Source organism: Eulemur rufifrons, chromosome 12, assembly GCF_041146395.1.
Source record: "Eulemur rufifrons isolate Redbay chromosome 12, OSU_ERuf_1, whole genome shotgun sequence".
Classification (NCBI taxonomy): domain Eukaryota; kingdom Metazoa; phylum Chordata; class Mammalia; order Primates; family Lemuridae; genus Eulemur; species Eulemur rufifrons.
Window position 1 is genome coordinate 8,439,706 of NC_090994.1, and position 14,350 is coordinate 8,454,055.

General features: G+C 63.3%; 1 protein-coding gene across 3 annotated transcripts; it reads right to left on the minus strand.

Annotated features, from left to right (window-relative positions):
- Window positions 1-654: 654 nt before the first annotated feature.
- PDLIM2 (PDZ and LIM domain 2) lies at window positions 655-12,384 on the minus strand. Of its 3 annotated transcripts, XM_069485147.1 has the most exons (11): window positions 12,314-12,328; window positions 12,040-12,162; window positions 10,853-10,947; window positions 10,016-10,167; window positions 7,656-7,725; window positions 7,409-7,560; window positions 7,200-7,278; window positions 3,801-3,883; window positions 3,436-3,581; window positions 2,155-2,272; window positions 655-1,213 (listed from the first exon to the last, which is right to left on the minus strand). In XM_069485147.1, the coding sequence occupies exons 3-11, from the start codon at window positions 10,943-10,945 to the stop codon at window positions 1,036-1,038; spliced, it is 1,071 nt and encodes a 356-aa protein (XP_069341248.1). In that variant the 5' UTR covers window positions 10,946-10,947; window positions 12,040-12,162; window positions 12,314-12,328; the 3' UTR covers window positions 655-1,035. The 3 variants fall into 3 exon arrangements, with proteins under 3 accessions (XP_069341248.1, XP_069341246.1, XP_069341247.1); XM_069485145.1 differs by lacking the exons at window positions 12,040-12,162; window positions 12,314-12,328 and adding an exon at window positions 12,329-12,384; XM_069485146.1 differs by lacking the exon at window positions 12,040-12,162 and having other exon boundaries at window positions 12,314-12,365.
- Between the last annotated feature and the right edge of the window lie 1,966 nt (window positions 12,385-14,350).

The window sequence follows — 14,350 nt, forward strand, 5'->3', positions numbered from 1 at the left end:
CAAAAGAGCCAGATCGCACAAAGCCGCCGGCGGAGACCGCCAGGGCCCCCTCCGAGGCCCAGCTTTGATCTTCTCTGTGAAGATAGAGCCGAGACCGCCGCCCATCCCGGGGCTCACGGGGGGAGCCCAGGTCTGGAGCGCCCAGCAGCAGCTGCGGGGACTTTCCGATGTGTCCTCTGGGATCAGGGCGAGGGATGGTTGGTGAATCAGGGCAAAAATCGTGGGCTGGTAGAGGACCACTGCCCCCACCTCGACTCAAACCCTCCTCCCTTGCCTGCCCCGCCACCTCGGCCTCTGCTGTGCCCGTGCGGCATCCGGGCTGGTGGCGTCCACACCAGGTAGCACGAGGGCCGCAGAGAGAGCCAGCCCAGCCCGGGGGCATCTCTGGGCCTCCCTCCAGCCTCCATTCCCCTCCCCAGGCTCACAGTGAGAACCTCGGTCCCTCCAAAGCACGAGGCATCCTTATGAAGGGGTCGAGGAGGAGCACGACCCCACCTGAAGCCTCCTCCATGGGAATGCCAGGTAGGGGGCACCTGGTGGGGAGGGGGGACTTTCAGGGGGGAAACAAGGACTCCCCACCCAGTGGAAGGGAGCAGCTCACATCCGGGGGCTGGGGAGGGGAGAGGAAAGGGGGCATCTACTATTTTGTCCACATTTATATATTTATAGAGCTCGTGTGCCAAAAACTTTACACACAGTGAATTCAGTTTGCCTCTGCCCACCTCTCTCCTTCTAGATACTTCTGTGTCCCACCCTGCTCAGCCCCAAGGTACACAGAGACATCCAACGCTGTGGCCACCTCAGCCTGGCGCGGCGCCTGTCCTGCAGGGGAGAGGCCAGGGAAGGTGAGGCTGGCCTCGGCACTGCAGCCCGAGACAGGTCCCAGACCTTGGCCTCACCCAGCGAGCACGGAGAGGCCTCAGGCCCCCGAATTTAGTTCACGGAAGAGCCACTGCCCACCGTCACCCCTGCCATGCCAGCTTGCTACTGGCACAGTCCTGGCGGGGTGGCTGCAGAGGGGAAGCTTGGGGGGGCTCAGTCCCGCGAGCTGAGGGTGGGTGGCGCCGAGTAGCGCTGGCGGGCATGCTTCTCGCAGTACAGCTCGTCCTCCACCCAGAAGTGGCCTCGCATCTTCAAGTTCAGCCCGCAGTCCGCGCAGGTGTAGCAGCCCGGGTGGCGGTACCGACCCTCCTGGATGCGCACGGCCTGGTTCCTGCGAGGACGGGAGGTGTCAGCACCCCGAATGAGGCCACCAACCCCAGGGAGCGTGGTCCCCACCCTAGTGTCAGGATCTGGGAGGAACCCAGAACCTTCTCAGAAACTTCATCTCCAAGTGTCCCCTCAGGAACCTCACCTGGACCACCCCCAGACACACCCACACGGACCACCAGGAAAAAGAGAAGTCGCTCCTCCCCCACACAGACTGAAAACCTGTCCCAGGTTTTCTGGATTTTTAGCGAGCACTGGTTCTTAACATGTGGTCCTGGGTCCCAGGACCAGCAGTTGGGAATGAGTCAGAAACGCAACTTCTCAGGACTGCCGATCTCAGAGGGGACACTGTGACAGCCCAGAGCCCTCCGGGGACTCAGCCAGGCTCCTTTGAGAACCACTACATAAAACACTCTTTTTCAACATGCTTTACTTGTCTGTGCACAGGGGGATTGGATGCTATCCCATTTTGCAGATGAAAAGCGGAGCCCGGGAGGTTAAGGAATTTGCCTAAAGTCAATCACCTGACCTTGCACACTGAGCACTTAAGAAATCTGCCAGGGCAGGACGGCTCAGCAATCTTCCAGGGGACAGGTTGCATTATAATGCCACCCACGGAGAAGCACAACCTACCTCGGGAAAATTCTGCCTGTTCCACAGGGTGAGGGAGGGGGCAGAGCGAGATTTTGCAGGAGGAGGAGCCCGGTTCAGAGCCAGCTCTCCCGAGGCTTTGAGATTATTAGAGGGCGGGGAAGGAGGAGGAGATGTGGCCGGAAGAGGCCAGCCCAGCATTCCAAGCAGGCTGCAAATAACCCACCCCAAAGCCTCCACGGCAGCAGCAGTAGTGCCTTCTCGTAACGTCCCTGGTGGGCCCAGCCCTTCCTGAGCACAACCAGTGCCCCTTCCCCCTGCCCCATCACCCCCTGCCCTGCACCCCACACTCACGCGATGCTGGTGCTGCACTTCTCGCAGGTGTGGAGCTTGGGAGGGGCGGCCAGTGCCCTGGAGGTGGACAGGGAGGACTGAGGGCTCAGTGAGCTGGGCACAGAGGCAGGAGGGCCACCTGGGTGGGGGCAGACACACACATGAGGTCGTGACCACGCCGGCAGCACCCCAGCTCCTCCCAAAGCTGCCCGAGAAGGTGGCTGTAGAAGGCAGCCTTACAGGCGGACCTCTAAAGTCACACCGAGTGTAAGAGCAGATGGGAAGGAAGGAAGGGGATCCTGCCAGACCCGTGGCTGAGGCTGGTCACCGCATGAAGGGGGCAGGTCCAAGGCCAGGTTTGCCCTTCTAAGGCCACCTGGGGCCGCCCGTGCTCGGTGTCTGCCACGCCAGGGAAGCGGGTGTTCCCTCTCTTGGGATCCAGTAATGATGGTGTGAGTGGCTAATAATCCCAGATCAGAACAGCACCACGGCCCTTCACACAGTTTTCAAAGGGCTTTTATATGCATCATGGCATCAGAGCTGTGGCACAACACTAAGCACAGAGTTACTGGGCGGCTGTTGCTCCTGTTTGCAGCTAAAGATGCTGAGGGTCCCTTGGCCAGTCACCGTCTGCACTGCCCCTCGCCTGCCTCCCAGGGTCCACCGCAGCCTGGAGTCATTATGGGCAAGATTTGCTCCAAGCCTCCTCACCTCCCCGTCATGCCTCCCAAAATGCCCCTTGGAGCTGAACCTCAGAGCTGGAACCACCAGCTACTGGTCACCCTGCCTCTCAAATACCTCTCCTCCCTGTCCCATCACCTGTCAAATGAATGAGCACTGGCAAGAGCCCACGTGGTCTGCATGGCTCGTTTGGAAGCCGCCTGGCATCATTATTTAACTGGCTCTCCTGGGTCGGGGTGCACCACGGCCTGGTTCCCGAGGCCCTCGCCCACAGACTCGGCCTCCACTGCCACCCTCTGTGCTCCCAGGCCTGTTGTCACCATCTCAAGGCCATTTAAGTCTTGATATTTTTTCTGGTGGCGGAGTCAGATTCCTCTCCCTCCAGGAAGCCCTCCCTGGAGACTCAGACCCATGGTCCCCGCTGCCCCCTTATCATTCCCTTGGCACTTTCCTGATCCTGCTACCTCCCTGGTACACAGCGGGTGACCCCTGCCAGATTGTCACATGCAGGGACTGGTGCCTGGCCCCACGGTGGGCACCGAAGACACACTAGTGCCTTGACCTCCCAGCCAGGGCCCGGCTGTCCGGGGGACCCCTGCCCTCCCCGAGCCCCAGGCCCACCTCTCTCCTCAGCCTCTAGGGCTTCCTGCAAGAGCCGGAAGGAGCTGGACTGCCGGGGGGCCACCCGCCCCTCACGATTTTCCTGCAGCATCTTGAAGACTTCCGAGTCCTCGTCCAGGAGGTGGCTTCCCCCTTCCGAGTCCACACTGCAGGAGGGAGGAGGCCAGGAATGAGGAATGAGGGTCCCACACCCGGCCCCATACCCAGTGTTGGGACAAGCACGGGGCGGGGGGCGGGGGGGAGGGTTCTAGGAGGAAAGCTGACAGGGCTCAGAGGGGGTCCCCGTCCCTCTGGGGAGGACAGTCTCCCTCCTGTCCCTCCCAGGCCCTCCAGGACCCCCAGGAGCCCCCAGGGCCTGCTGGTACCTGAGCCTGGGGCTGGAGGAGCGGGCACCCGGGGAAGGCGGCAGCACCAGCACGGCAGAGTCGCCAGCGCGGCCGAGGCCGGCCTGCGGGGAGACCGGGAGGAGTCAGGGCGGGGGCCTCCGGCCAACACTGCGGGGCGCCAGGCCCGGCTGTTCCCAGGCCTGACACCAGAGGGCTCCCGGCCTGCGCTGACCACGGCCCCCTGTGAGTGGCTGTCACCGGACCCTGCCCTCAGAGCCAGGGCGCCAGCGGTGCCAGGTTCCAGGAGGAGAGGGGGCCAGTGCCCGGCTATGGAGGTGTGGGGCTTCCACGGGGGGACCAGGGGAGGGGCAGAATGAAGACACCAGGTGACAGGCAGGCAGAGCACAGACATTCCTCCGTGCAGATTCCTGTCTGTTACATCACACTACATGTTTTCAAAGACGGTGCAGCTGGGGCCTGGCTCCCAGCCGCCAGAGCAGGCAGGGAGGGAGCGAGCCCCCCTTTTGCAGTGAGGAGGTGGACACAGAAAGGGGTGGCACAAAGGGCCCATGGACCCCTCAACACCAGGGCCGGGCCTGGGCAGAGGCCGTCTGTCCCCTACACATGCTGTCACTCTCCTGAGAGTGCCGGGGCTGGGCTGACCAACCTCTCCTGCTTCCCTGGGAGGCCAGATCCTGCCCATGGCACTTTGAGGGGGCCAAGCCCACCCTGGGGCTGCACCTGACAGCACAGCCCCTCCCAGGTGTGACCCGGCAGGCCAGTGCCACGCCAGAGGGCACAGTCTCCTGGGAAGCCAACTTCTCTAGATCTTAAAATTCAAAGTCACAGACGAATTACAGGGTCAAATGTAAACAAATTATATGAATCTTTAAGCTAAAAGCAAAAACTTCAGTCTTGAGAAGACAGCCCTAGACCCCTCCTTGCCAGGCCTCTTCCAGCAGGTCACATTTCTCTGGTTCCAGGGCTCTGCAGGTGACGAGGCTGCCCGTCAGAAGGGCAAAGTGGCTGGTCCAAGCTCCCGGCGGAGTCAGAGGCGAGGCCAGGACTCCATGCCCGGGCTCCTAGATGGCCAACTGGTGCCGTGTGGTCAACTGAGGGACCGTGCGATGGTTTCCGCAGGCACTCAAGAGCCAGGCCACACCTCCAGACAGGCCAGTGTGTGCCCCGCACGAGCCAGGTCCTCGTTCCCGGCCAGAGGGAGAGAGGCTTTGTTCACTTGGCATCTGCTCACCAAGGCATGTGCCCACCAGGAGGGGGAAACGTGTAGTTTCCAGAAGGGCACCATAACGGCCGGTGGTGTCCTACACCCTGGGCTCTCTGCAGCCTCGGCCAGCTGCAAGGCCGTGGCACCTCTGCCCCCAGCCCCCAGCCCTTCCTCCGGTGAGCACCTGCCAGACCACCAGGCCCGGGGCGGGGGGGTGGGGAGAGGCGCCCACCCAACTCTCACCTGGAGAGGCCCTGCCTTCTCCTCCCTCCCAGGCACCTTCAAAGCAGGGACCCACTACCTCCAAGCCCAGGAAAGCTGCTGCCCGTTTAGGGCTTGTGTGTAGCTGGGGAACACGAAGATGTTCATGAGCAAGTGGTCGGGGTGGGGAAGCAGGAGTTCTGCTGCTGAGCACGTTCAGGAAATTAATAAAATCAAATGTGTTTCTTAGGGCCGTTAAGATGCTAAAATGCACAGCGACCCTCAACAGGGAGCTGTGGGACCCCGAGACTCCGGCGCCCGTTGGGTGGACCGCGGCCTCGTTTGTAGGTTTGTAGACCAGAATGTCAGCTCTGCAGGGTCAGCCATGTCGCTCCGTTTCTACACTAATGAATCCCCAGAGCCTAGAAGCGTGTCTGACGGGAAGCAGCTGCTGGATACGTATTTGCCAAAGGAAGGACCAGAGCCCTCCGGGTCCGAGAAGGGAGTCCAGAGCATCTCGTCTGACCTGAGGCTGGCAGAGAGGAAGGTGGGCTTGTCCAAGGCCACATGGCAGAGGTGGGACTGACCCAGGCTCCCTGCCACCCAGCCCTGGGCACCTCCGTGTCCCACGTGAGGGCTCCTTAACACAGACGGCTGCCCTGTGTCCACGTCAGCAGGTCTAGGCTGGGGCCTGAGAAGCCGCATTTCTACAAGTCTTTGGGTGCTGCCGGTGTGAGAGCCACACCCCCGTACCGCCTGCATCTCCCAGCAGGCCCACCTGCCGAGACCACGGCCAAGACCATGGCCCCCAGGAGCTCAGCTGAGGGAGCCAGGGCTGACCCCGTCTCCAGCCCCCGGCCCAGCACATTCTGGCTTGTCCCAGAGCAAAGCCCCCCTGGAAAGCGCCCCCCAGCCCCACTCTCCAGGTTCTGCCTGTACCGCTACTTCCGCCCGACCAGCATCCAGTGTCCCCATCAGTCTCTAACCCTGCCTGCTCCCATCTCAATGTCCAGCAAGATCCCTGACACAGCCTCCTCAGGCCCCACCGCCCCGCTCCCAGAACGCCTCCTGCTTCCTAATGAGTAGCACACTGTTAGTGCCTAATCGTTCCAACATTGCTCTGCGTGTTCGCCTCATCTCCACAACCGCATCCTACAGTCCTCAGAGAAGGGGTGCACAGGGACCACATTCCCCCAGCCCAGGTGCTGGGCTGGCCCCTGGGCGGACACACAGTGGGTCACCAGGGGGCTGGGCAGCCACTGGAGGGTCCTGCTCCTTCCTTCTCCGGCCTGGGTTTCAAGCACCCTCCCCCCACGTCCCCAAAGGCTCTGCTTCCTGGAATGCAGAATCAGCCCGGAGGTAGGGTTCCAGCAGCTGGGCCCCATCCCCTTCACCCCAAAGGCTGGACATGCCCCCCACGCCGCCCCCAGCAGCTGTGGCCAGGACTGCTGGCCGCCCCTCTCCTGCCCTTGGAGAGATACCACCCGGGGAGGGGGGTCGGGCCGCCACCAGTGGCCAGTGGGACCTGGGCAGAGGGGAGGGGAGAAGGGGGGAGGGGGAGACAGAGGATAAGCCGAGTGCAGCTGGACACAGAACCACAGTCCCACGGGGATCTCTGAGCTGAGTCAGAGGAGGAGAGGGGGCTGGGGTGGGAGTCAGGGCAGGCACGGGCTTGGAAGGGGGAGGAATGTGTTCGAGTGATGCAGCCAGCCCCGAAAGGGAAGCATCCCAACAACAGCAGCAAAACTATTTCAGCCTTGGCCCAAGAGAAACACTCGGGGAAGGGAGGAAGCCAGCAGGCTGGGAGGAGAGGGCCGTGGGGGCAGGGGGTGGCGGCGAGGAGGAGGGCAGGAGGTGGGCGGCCACCCGGTCAGGCAGAGGAGCGCCTGTTGCTAGGAGAAGGAGGCACTGACTGCCCAGGCGGGACCCGCCACCTGCAGCCCCAGGGGCACGGGTACCAACGAAGGGACCTCTTCTGTTTCTCTGGCTGTGGTTCCCCCAGGTGGCCTCACCTGCCGGCTTCTGGGGCGGCCCCCGTAGGACAGGCGGTCAGCAGCGGTGAGCCCCGGGGAGTATGCCAGACTCTGGACACTGAAACGGGGAAGTGGACAGTGTGTGTGCCAGGGCCACACCCAGCCCGCCCCCGGCTCCGCTAAACATAGCTCCTGAGACCCTGAGAAGCCGGGCGCAGGCGGCCAGGGTGCCCGCGGGCTGTGCTCACCTGCGGCTGATGGCCGCCTCTCCGGCCAGGGCCTGCGGGCTGGCGGGGGGCGGGGTAGAGAAGGGGCTGCCTGGCCGGGGGCTGGGGGAGGCTGGGCTGGAGTAGGAAGACCTCAGGGGGGACTGGCTGTCAGTGTGAGTCCTCAAGGAGCCCTGTGGGGAGAGGGGGCGGGAAGAGCTGGGCAGTCCTACTGAGCACACCACGGTCAGCAGGGTGCCCGTCTCCCAGCTGGAAGGCACCAGCTCACCTGGAAGCGGGTCGCCAGCACCTCCAAGGAGCTCTCCCTGTTGGTCTGCCTGGGAGAGGCGGCTTGAGACCTGCAGAGGAAACAGGGAGGAGAGTGTCACAGGGGTCCTGGCCCCTCCCCCACGCCCCAGGCAAGGGCCTACCTGTCCCTAGACCTGGTTCTCAAGACTAGTAGGACATCCCACACATCTGGACATCGGGTTGGCAACTTTTTTTTTTTTTTTTTTGGAGACGGCGTCTTATTCTATTGCCTGGAATAGAGTGCAGTGGCGTCATCACACCTCACTATAACCTGAAACTCCTGCCCCAGTGATCCTCCTGCCTCAGCCTCCCGAGTAGCTGGAACTTCAGGTGCGAGCCACCACACCCAGCTAATTTTTTTGATTTTTTGTAGAAATGGGTTCTCGTTCTCGCTAGGCTGGTCTCGAACTCCTGGCCTCAAGTGATCCTCCCGCCTCAGCCTCCCAGAGTGCTAGGACTATAGGCATGAGCCATGGTGCATGGCCTTAATTTTGCCAAATTCAAAACAAACAACTGTCATCAACGGACACCATCATTTCTTAAAAGAAAGGACAGTTTGGTACTAAAAAATTGAAAGCACAGAATTTCTGCAGAATGTTCAATAAAAACCATTTTATTAGAAATTCCTCACATTATCCCTCTCCCCCCTTTTTTCCATTTTGTCTAGACTTTGTCACTGGTCAGCATCTGTTTGTAGCTCAATTCGGGGGAAGACTGCTAATGTCACGTACATAATCCTTTATGATTTAACCGATAGAGAAACTGCAGCCCAGGGAAGGAAGGCGCGTCACCCAAAGTCCTAAAGCCCGATAGTGGCCTGGCCAGCTCTTCCCCACCCAGGCTTGTCCCCTGCCAGCTCCACCACTGATGGCTGGAGTGTCTTTGAGAAGGTCAGTCCTGGTCCCTTCCTCAGGCCTCACCCCTGTTAAACAAAGGGCAGAACCTCCCCTACCCCTCAGATAGGCAGAGGAAGGGCCCAGGGAGCAGGGCAGGTTCAGCTCCCTGCCAACAAGAGGGGCTCCCCCACTCCACTGCCTGAGGATGCCCTTCCAAAGTGGGGCCCAGCTGGAACCTCGGACAGGAGGTCACTGGAGGCCAGGAGCTGGCTGGGGGCGGGGAGAGAGCCTGCTGTGTCCCATCCCGCCACCCCATTCCTGGACCATGTCTAGAGGGTAGGTCAGCAGAACTCCCACCTCCCAGGAGGGGAGTGGGGGCAGAGCAAGGGGAGCCCGGCTGTGGCTACAGGCCAGAGCCCTGCTTCCTGTCCCAGGGCTTCTGAATGCCAGAGAGGTCTCCTGTGGGACCAGGAGGGGGATCAGCAAAAGTAAAAAGAGACCAGGAGCCTTGGCCCGCCTGGCAGAATGGAGGCCTGAGCCTGAGGTATGAGCAGCCGCCCTGGGGCCCACCTCCCCCGGCTGTCCCCGCAGAGGAACCTGAGGGGAAGTGATGGTGTCAGCAGCTCCCGCCCCGCCCCCCGCCCAGACTGCAGCCTCCTGTAGATCTTGGTCCCATTCCCAGATGCCATGAGGTGCTCTCCACCCTCCTCTTGGTCTCCTGCAAACACTCAGGGCCAAAGTGGCATGAAGGGAGCTGGCTTCTGCAGGGCAGCGGCTGGGGTGGGAGCCCCGAGGAGCCAGCCAGCCAGCCAGCAGCAGGGGTGGCATCTGACTCAGGTTCCAGGCCCGCCCAGAGGGCTCTCCTGACTGGGGGATCTCCTAGCATTCCTGATCTGTGACTCACGGTGATGCCCCACCCCAGGGAGCCACCTGTTCCCCTGACACCCTGGGCTCCAGGCCCCACCCCCTGGCCTCTAGGCCCAACCCCACAGGAATCTGCCTTCGCCTGCAGGGCTCAGAGATGTGCAGGGAGGAATGAATGGGCTCCCAGAGGAATGAGCCCCCAAACTCCTCACCCCCAGCTGGGATCTAAACAAAGGCCATCCTCTCTTGGAGGCAGGGGTCCTGGAGACCTGGCCTAGGGCATACCTTCCTCACAAGTTTCCCCTCTTCAACCCACTTCATGTCCACGCCTTGTACCCCGCACACTCTTGGGAACCAGTCGAACCTGGGCTTCTAGGTGGCCGGTGCCAGCTTGCCCTGCCCAGCCTGTGGCTGCACGCCCAGCCTGGCGCCCACCTGCACCCAGGCAGCCGCAGGAGCAGTCCTCGGCCCAGGCTGCTTCCCTCCCCTCTGCTACACGGTGCAGAGCCCAGGACCTTCTCAAAGCTGTGCCAGGCTGGCCACACGGGGGCTGAGCTCTAGGCTGTGGCAGGGACGAGGACAGCCATCATGGCAGAGGGGAGGGAGGATGCTGGCGGGCCCAGCAGAGGTGGAGGCCTACCGGTCCAGCTGCAGCCGCAGGGGCGAGGGGCTCTGTCGGATCTTGCTCTGGGCCTCGGCGTGAAGCATGCCCTCCGCACTCTCCCCGTTGATGGCCACAATGATGTCACCAGGCCGGAGGTCAGCAGCCTCGGCCTTGCCCCGCTCGGTCACCTATAGGGACAAGGAGCCGGCGAGTCTGAAGTACCCGTGCCCAGGCAGCGGCACACTCAGGGAGGGGACTTCCGTCTCTGCTGCCCAAGAAACGCAGATGCTGGTCTGAACTAGGCTGGCCTGCACCTCTTAACATCCCTGTCCCTGCCCATCAGTTGGCCCAGCTGACCGGCTGTCCCCTCCAGGAGCTCAGGTGGCAGCCTCCTCTCCACACTGGCATTCTAACGGGGGCCTCCCAGAGAACATGCAGTGGCAGAATTTCAGGAACTGTGCTTGGAAATGCTTTTGGATGGAGCCCTGCCCGTGCAGATCACACCTTACAGGTGGCGGCCTCCGAGGGAACACTCCCCAGCCTGGGCCCAGGCCTGGGTCTGCAGGAAGCTGCCAAGAGCCCACAGGGCTCTTGCTCCAGCAACCACCCAAAATGGCTGCCCGCAGGTGTGGGGTTAGCGACCCAGGAGAAAAGGGCAGGCCCTGTCCTTGGTGTCGCCCCCTTCACTCCTAAGTGCTGTTCCTGAAGTGGCCACCACGTCCCCAAGCTGACGGGGCCTGGCCCTCCCTGACCAACACTCCCAGCAGCAGGCCTCTGGCTCAGAGCAGAAAAAAAGGTGTCTGTGGAGAGCAGAGTGGACAGGGCAGACCTGACTTTTGGGAGACCCCCTTATCTCCTGGAAGTAGCCCTTACCTTGGTCACCATGATGGGCATGTGGAAATCCCTGCCCCCCGTGATGCGGAAGCCCCAGGGCGCCGGCCCGAGCACGTCCACCGTCAGCGCCATACCTGTGGGAGAGAGGCGGGCCCACCCGGTGGCTGTAAGGTGACAGGAGTGTGGCGAGGGGAGAAGAGGGGCTGGAGGTCCCGGAGCAGCCAGTCAGGGGCTGGGGCCGGGTGGAGGAAGTGGCTGACTCCCTCCCTTCCCCCCGGTTTCACTTCCCCCCACCCTGGGAAGCCACGACTCTAGGTTCCCCCTTCCTTAGTCTCCAGCCCAGCGGCTCCCAGGAGGGGTGTCCGGCTGCCCAGCAGGGGTGGCCGGAGGATGGGTGTGCAGGGACTGGGAGCTGGTAGGAGAGCTCAGCACCTTCTCCCTCTCCCCTCCTCCACCACCGGGGCTAAGTCCCAGGAGTGCTTGCTTCCTGTCCCCAAAACCGACAGCACAAGGTACTTCCTCCCCACTCTGGGGGAGGGCAGGCAAGCAGCCTGGGGACAGCAGAGCTCTGGGAGCCGAAGTGACGGCACAAGGAATGGGGTGGCACCAGCACAGACTGTGCAGGTAGCTGGCCAGGTTGGGGGCTGGCTGGGCTGGGCCTAGCTCCTGGCAACGAGGCCCAGATGGGCAAGACCAGGCTTCCACCCATACCCCACCCCCACCCCGCCTGGTGCCCTCTGAACAGCCCCGGCAAGGAGACCAGGGCTCATCTGCCAAGCTGGGCACACCACCCCACGGTGCTGGCGGGGGGTGAGCTCACTGATGCTGCAAGCCAGCAGGGGTGACAGGCCTCCCATGCACTGCCCCCTCCGCTGGGCAAGGGAGTGCCGCCCTTGCAGACAGGCCCTCGTGGGATTTCCTGAGCCTCTAGCTCTGGAGCCAGGAGCCAACCCAGGCAGGAAGCTGCAGTGCCAGGCTGGGCACCACCCTGCCCAGCACCCATCCTGGGGCTGCCCCTGGGGAGGTCCAGAGATGGCAAGTGCTGCCGCCATCCATCAAGAACACCGGGGCCCTGGAGACGGGGTGCCCCGGCCAGCGGGTCTGTCCGCCCCATCCCTAGCCTGCTGGCTTCCCGCTTTTTCCCAGGCCTGGCTTCTGTCCCTCCCCAGGCCCCCAGCTTCCGAGGCCGGCGCTGGCGGCTCCCAGACACCCTGAGATTCCCAGACCTTTGAGCCGGCCAGTGGACTCCGCGCTGCGGGCGCCGCGGGGAGTGCCCAGCCCGATGGCCCAGCTGTCCCAGTTCTGGAGCCTTCTTCGCTCCGAGGCCAAAGTACCCCGCGGGCCGGGGGCTGGAGTAGGAGCACCGGGTCGGGGAGAGCCCAGACAGCGAGGACGCCAGCGCCGAGGCCGCGGCAGGACAGGGTCCCGGTCCGAGGGGCGGGCGCGGGGAAAGACGCGGCCCGCGCAGGGTGCGGAGGGTGCACAGGTGGGCGCGCTCACCTAGCTGCCGCTCACCTGTCGGGCTGGGCGGCCGGGAGGGGCGGGAAGGAGGGAGGAGAGCGAGGAGTCGCGGCCGCTCCCGCCGCCGTCCGCCCGGCTCTGGGGAGAGCCCGCCCGGGGCTCTGGGACCTGCCTCCGCCCATGTGATCCCGGGGCCGCCCCTGCCGCCGCCCCTGGCCCGGGAAGCCACCGCCTCCGCGCTGCGAGCCGGGGCGCTGCCACCTGGGCCGCCCCGCGGGGGAAGGGGACGGGCTCTCCGCAGAGCCGCTCGGGGCTGCAGCCGTGCTCCCCGCGGCGCCCGCGCCCTCCCGACCGGCCGGAGCGCAGGGCAGCCTTCCTGGGGCGGACCGCTGAGGTCGCAGACGGCAGAGGCTGCCGCCCCCCACGCCTCTTCAAAGCGGCCCCCGAACCACCCCCTCCCCCAACACACACACCCCGGCCCCGCGGGGAGGCTGGCTTGGTGTAACTGCCGTCTCCTGGCTCCTCCGCCCACTCCAGGCTCGGACGCCGGCGCAGATGCCCCCCGCACTGCTTAACTCCCTTCCAGGGCCACGATGGTCCTTGTCCTCGCCTGAGATGCCCGCAAGCCTGTGGCATTCCGAGTGACCCGCCAGGGCCTCCTGGCTGGGGGTCACCGGCATCCCCGACCTGGGCTGAAGCCTTTCCTTCCATTCCTGGCTGCCACGCCTCACCCCCTCCGCCGCCTACCTGGGTAGAGACAGCCCTTGCCCTGGGCCAACCACCTGGAACCCAGACTCTAGGGATCAGGAGAGGACAGCCAAGGAGGGGGCCCCAGGTGCCAGCTCAGGAAGGAGGAGCCGTACCTGGCAACCCTCACCCCGGGGACCTGAGGCCGGCAGAGTCTCCTCCTGCGTCTCTGGGTCTCCACTTGGCCCTCGTCTGCCAGGCTGCTCTGTTTTCAGGAGAGCACACCTGTGGGCACAGCTGTAACTTGCCTGCCCCGGGTGTGAGTCATTCCCTCTGGATTCCCTTGAGGAGTGCCCTCACCACCGCGCCTCACCTCCTGCGCCCTGCCTTGCCCTCCCTGCGGTTGCAGTCCAGCTCTGCTCCCAGCCCCGCCCCCACCTCCACGCCTCTGTCCCAGGTGTGTGAACTGCTCTCCCACGGCTGATCCTGTGCCTCCTGCCTCGGCCGCTTTGCCCGATGCACCTGTTTCCCTCCCCAGCTAGACTGGAAGCTCCTTGACCAAGCAGGACACTGCGGGCCGGGCAAGCACAGCTCCAGGGTCACACAGACCTAGCCTCACATGCCACATCTGCCTCTTACTAGCTGTGTGGCCTTGGGCAATTTCCTCAGCTCCCCCTGGCCTCAGTTTCTCCCTGTGTAAGATGGGATAATGCATAGCTTACCCTCGTATTGTGCAGATTGCTCTCCATAGGCAAAGTCCAAGGACTGCAGCGAGGTGTGAATCAGAGTCCCTGCCACTACCTGGGGGCGGGAGGATGTGGCAGGGAGGGAAGGCAACGGAAGCAAAATTCATTCAATTCATCCGCTCAGTCATTTCAACAATATTCATCCAACAAATATTTATCGAGTGCCCACTGTGGCCAGGCACCGTGCTAGGCTCTGGGAATGGAGCAGGGAGCCAAACAGAAACCTCCTGCCCTCAGGGGGCGCTCCTGCGTGTCTTGGGCAGTCTCTATAAACATCTGCAGGTTAATCTGCAGGGTTTTCTGCTGGTGCGTTGTGCATTAATGAAACCCACCACAGAGTCAAATCAGCTGGCCCAGGGCGTGCCCTCGAGGGCACTGAAGGCATACTGTCCTGCTCTACTGGGTGACTGCGGGGCCCTGGGTAAGTCAAGTCACTCACCTACCCTCTCTCCCTTCACTACCACCCACCCACACAGCAGCCAGGTCAAGGCACAGAGGGGGTCACCTCACAGGCAGGACCACTGTGGCAGGCAGCCCAGGGGTGCAGGGTTCATCTGCTGCTGCGGGAGGTTCCAGGTCCCCATCAAAGACAGGGTGTGGATTTGGTGTCAGTCCCGGGGAGGGGAAGTCTCAATCCTGATGT

Excerpts from the sequence above, each read along its gene's own strand:
- PDLIM2 (XM_069485145.1), bottom strand. The coding sequence starts at position 10,945 with ATGGCGCTGACGGTGGACGTGCTCGGGCCGGCGCCCTGGGGCTTCCGC. Across the intron at positions 7,279-7,408 it reads GAGGCGGCCATCAGCCGCAG|TGTCCAGAGTCTGGCATACT; the intron begins GTGAGCACAGCC and ends TCCCCGTTTCAG. Across the intron at positions 2,273-3,435 it reads CCTAGAGGCTGAGGAGAGAG|GTGGCCCTCCTGCCTCTGTG; the intron begins GTGGGCCTGGGG and ends GCCCCCACCCAG.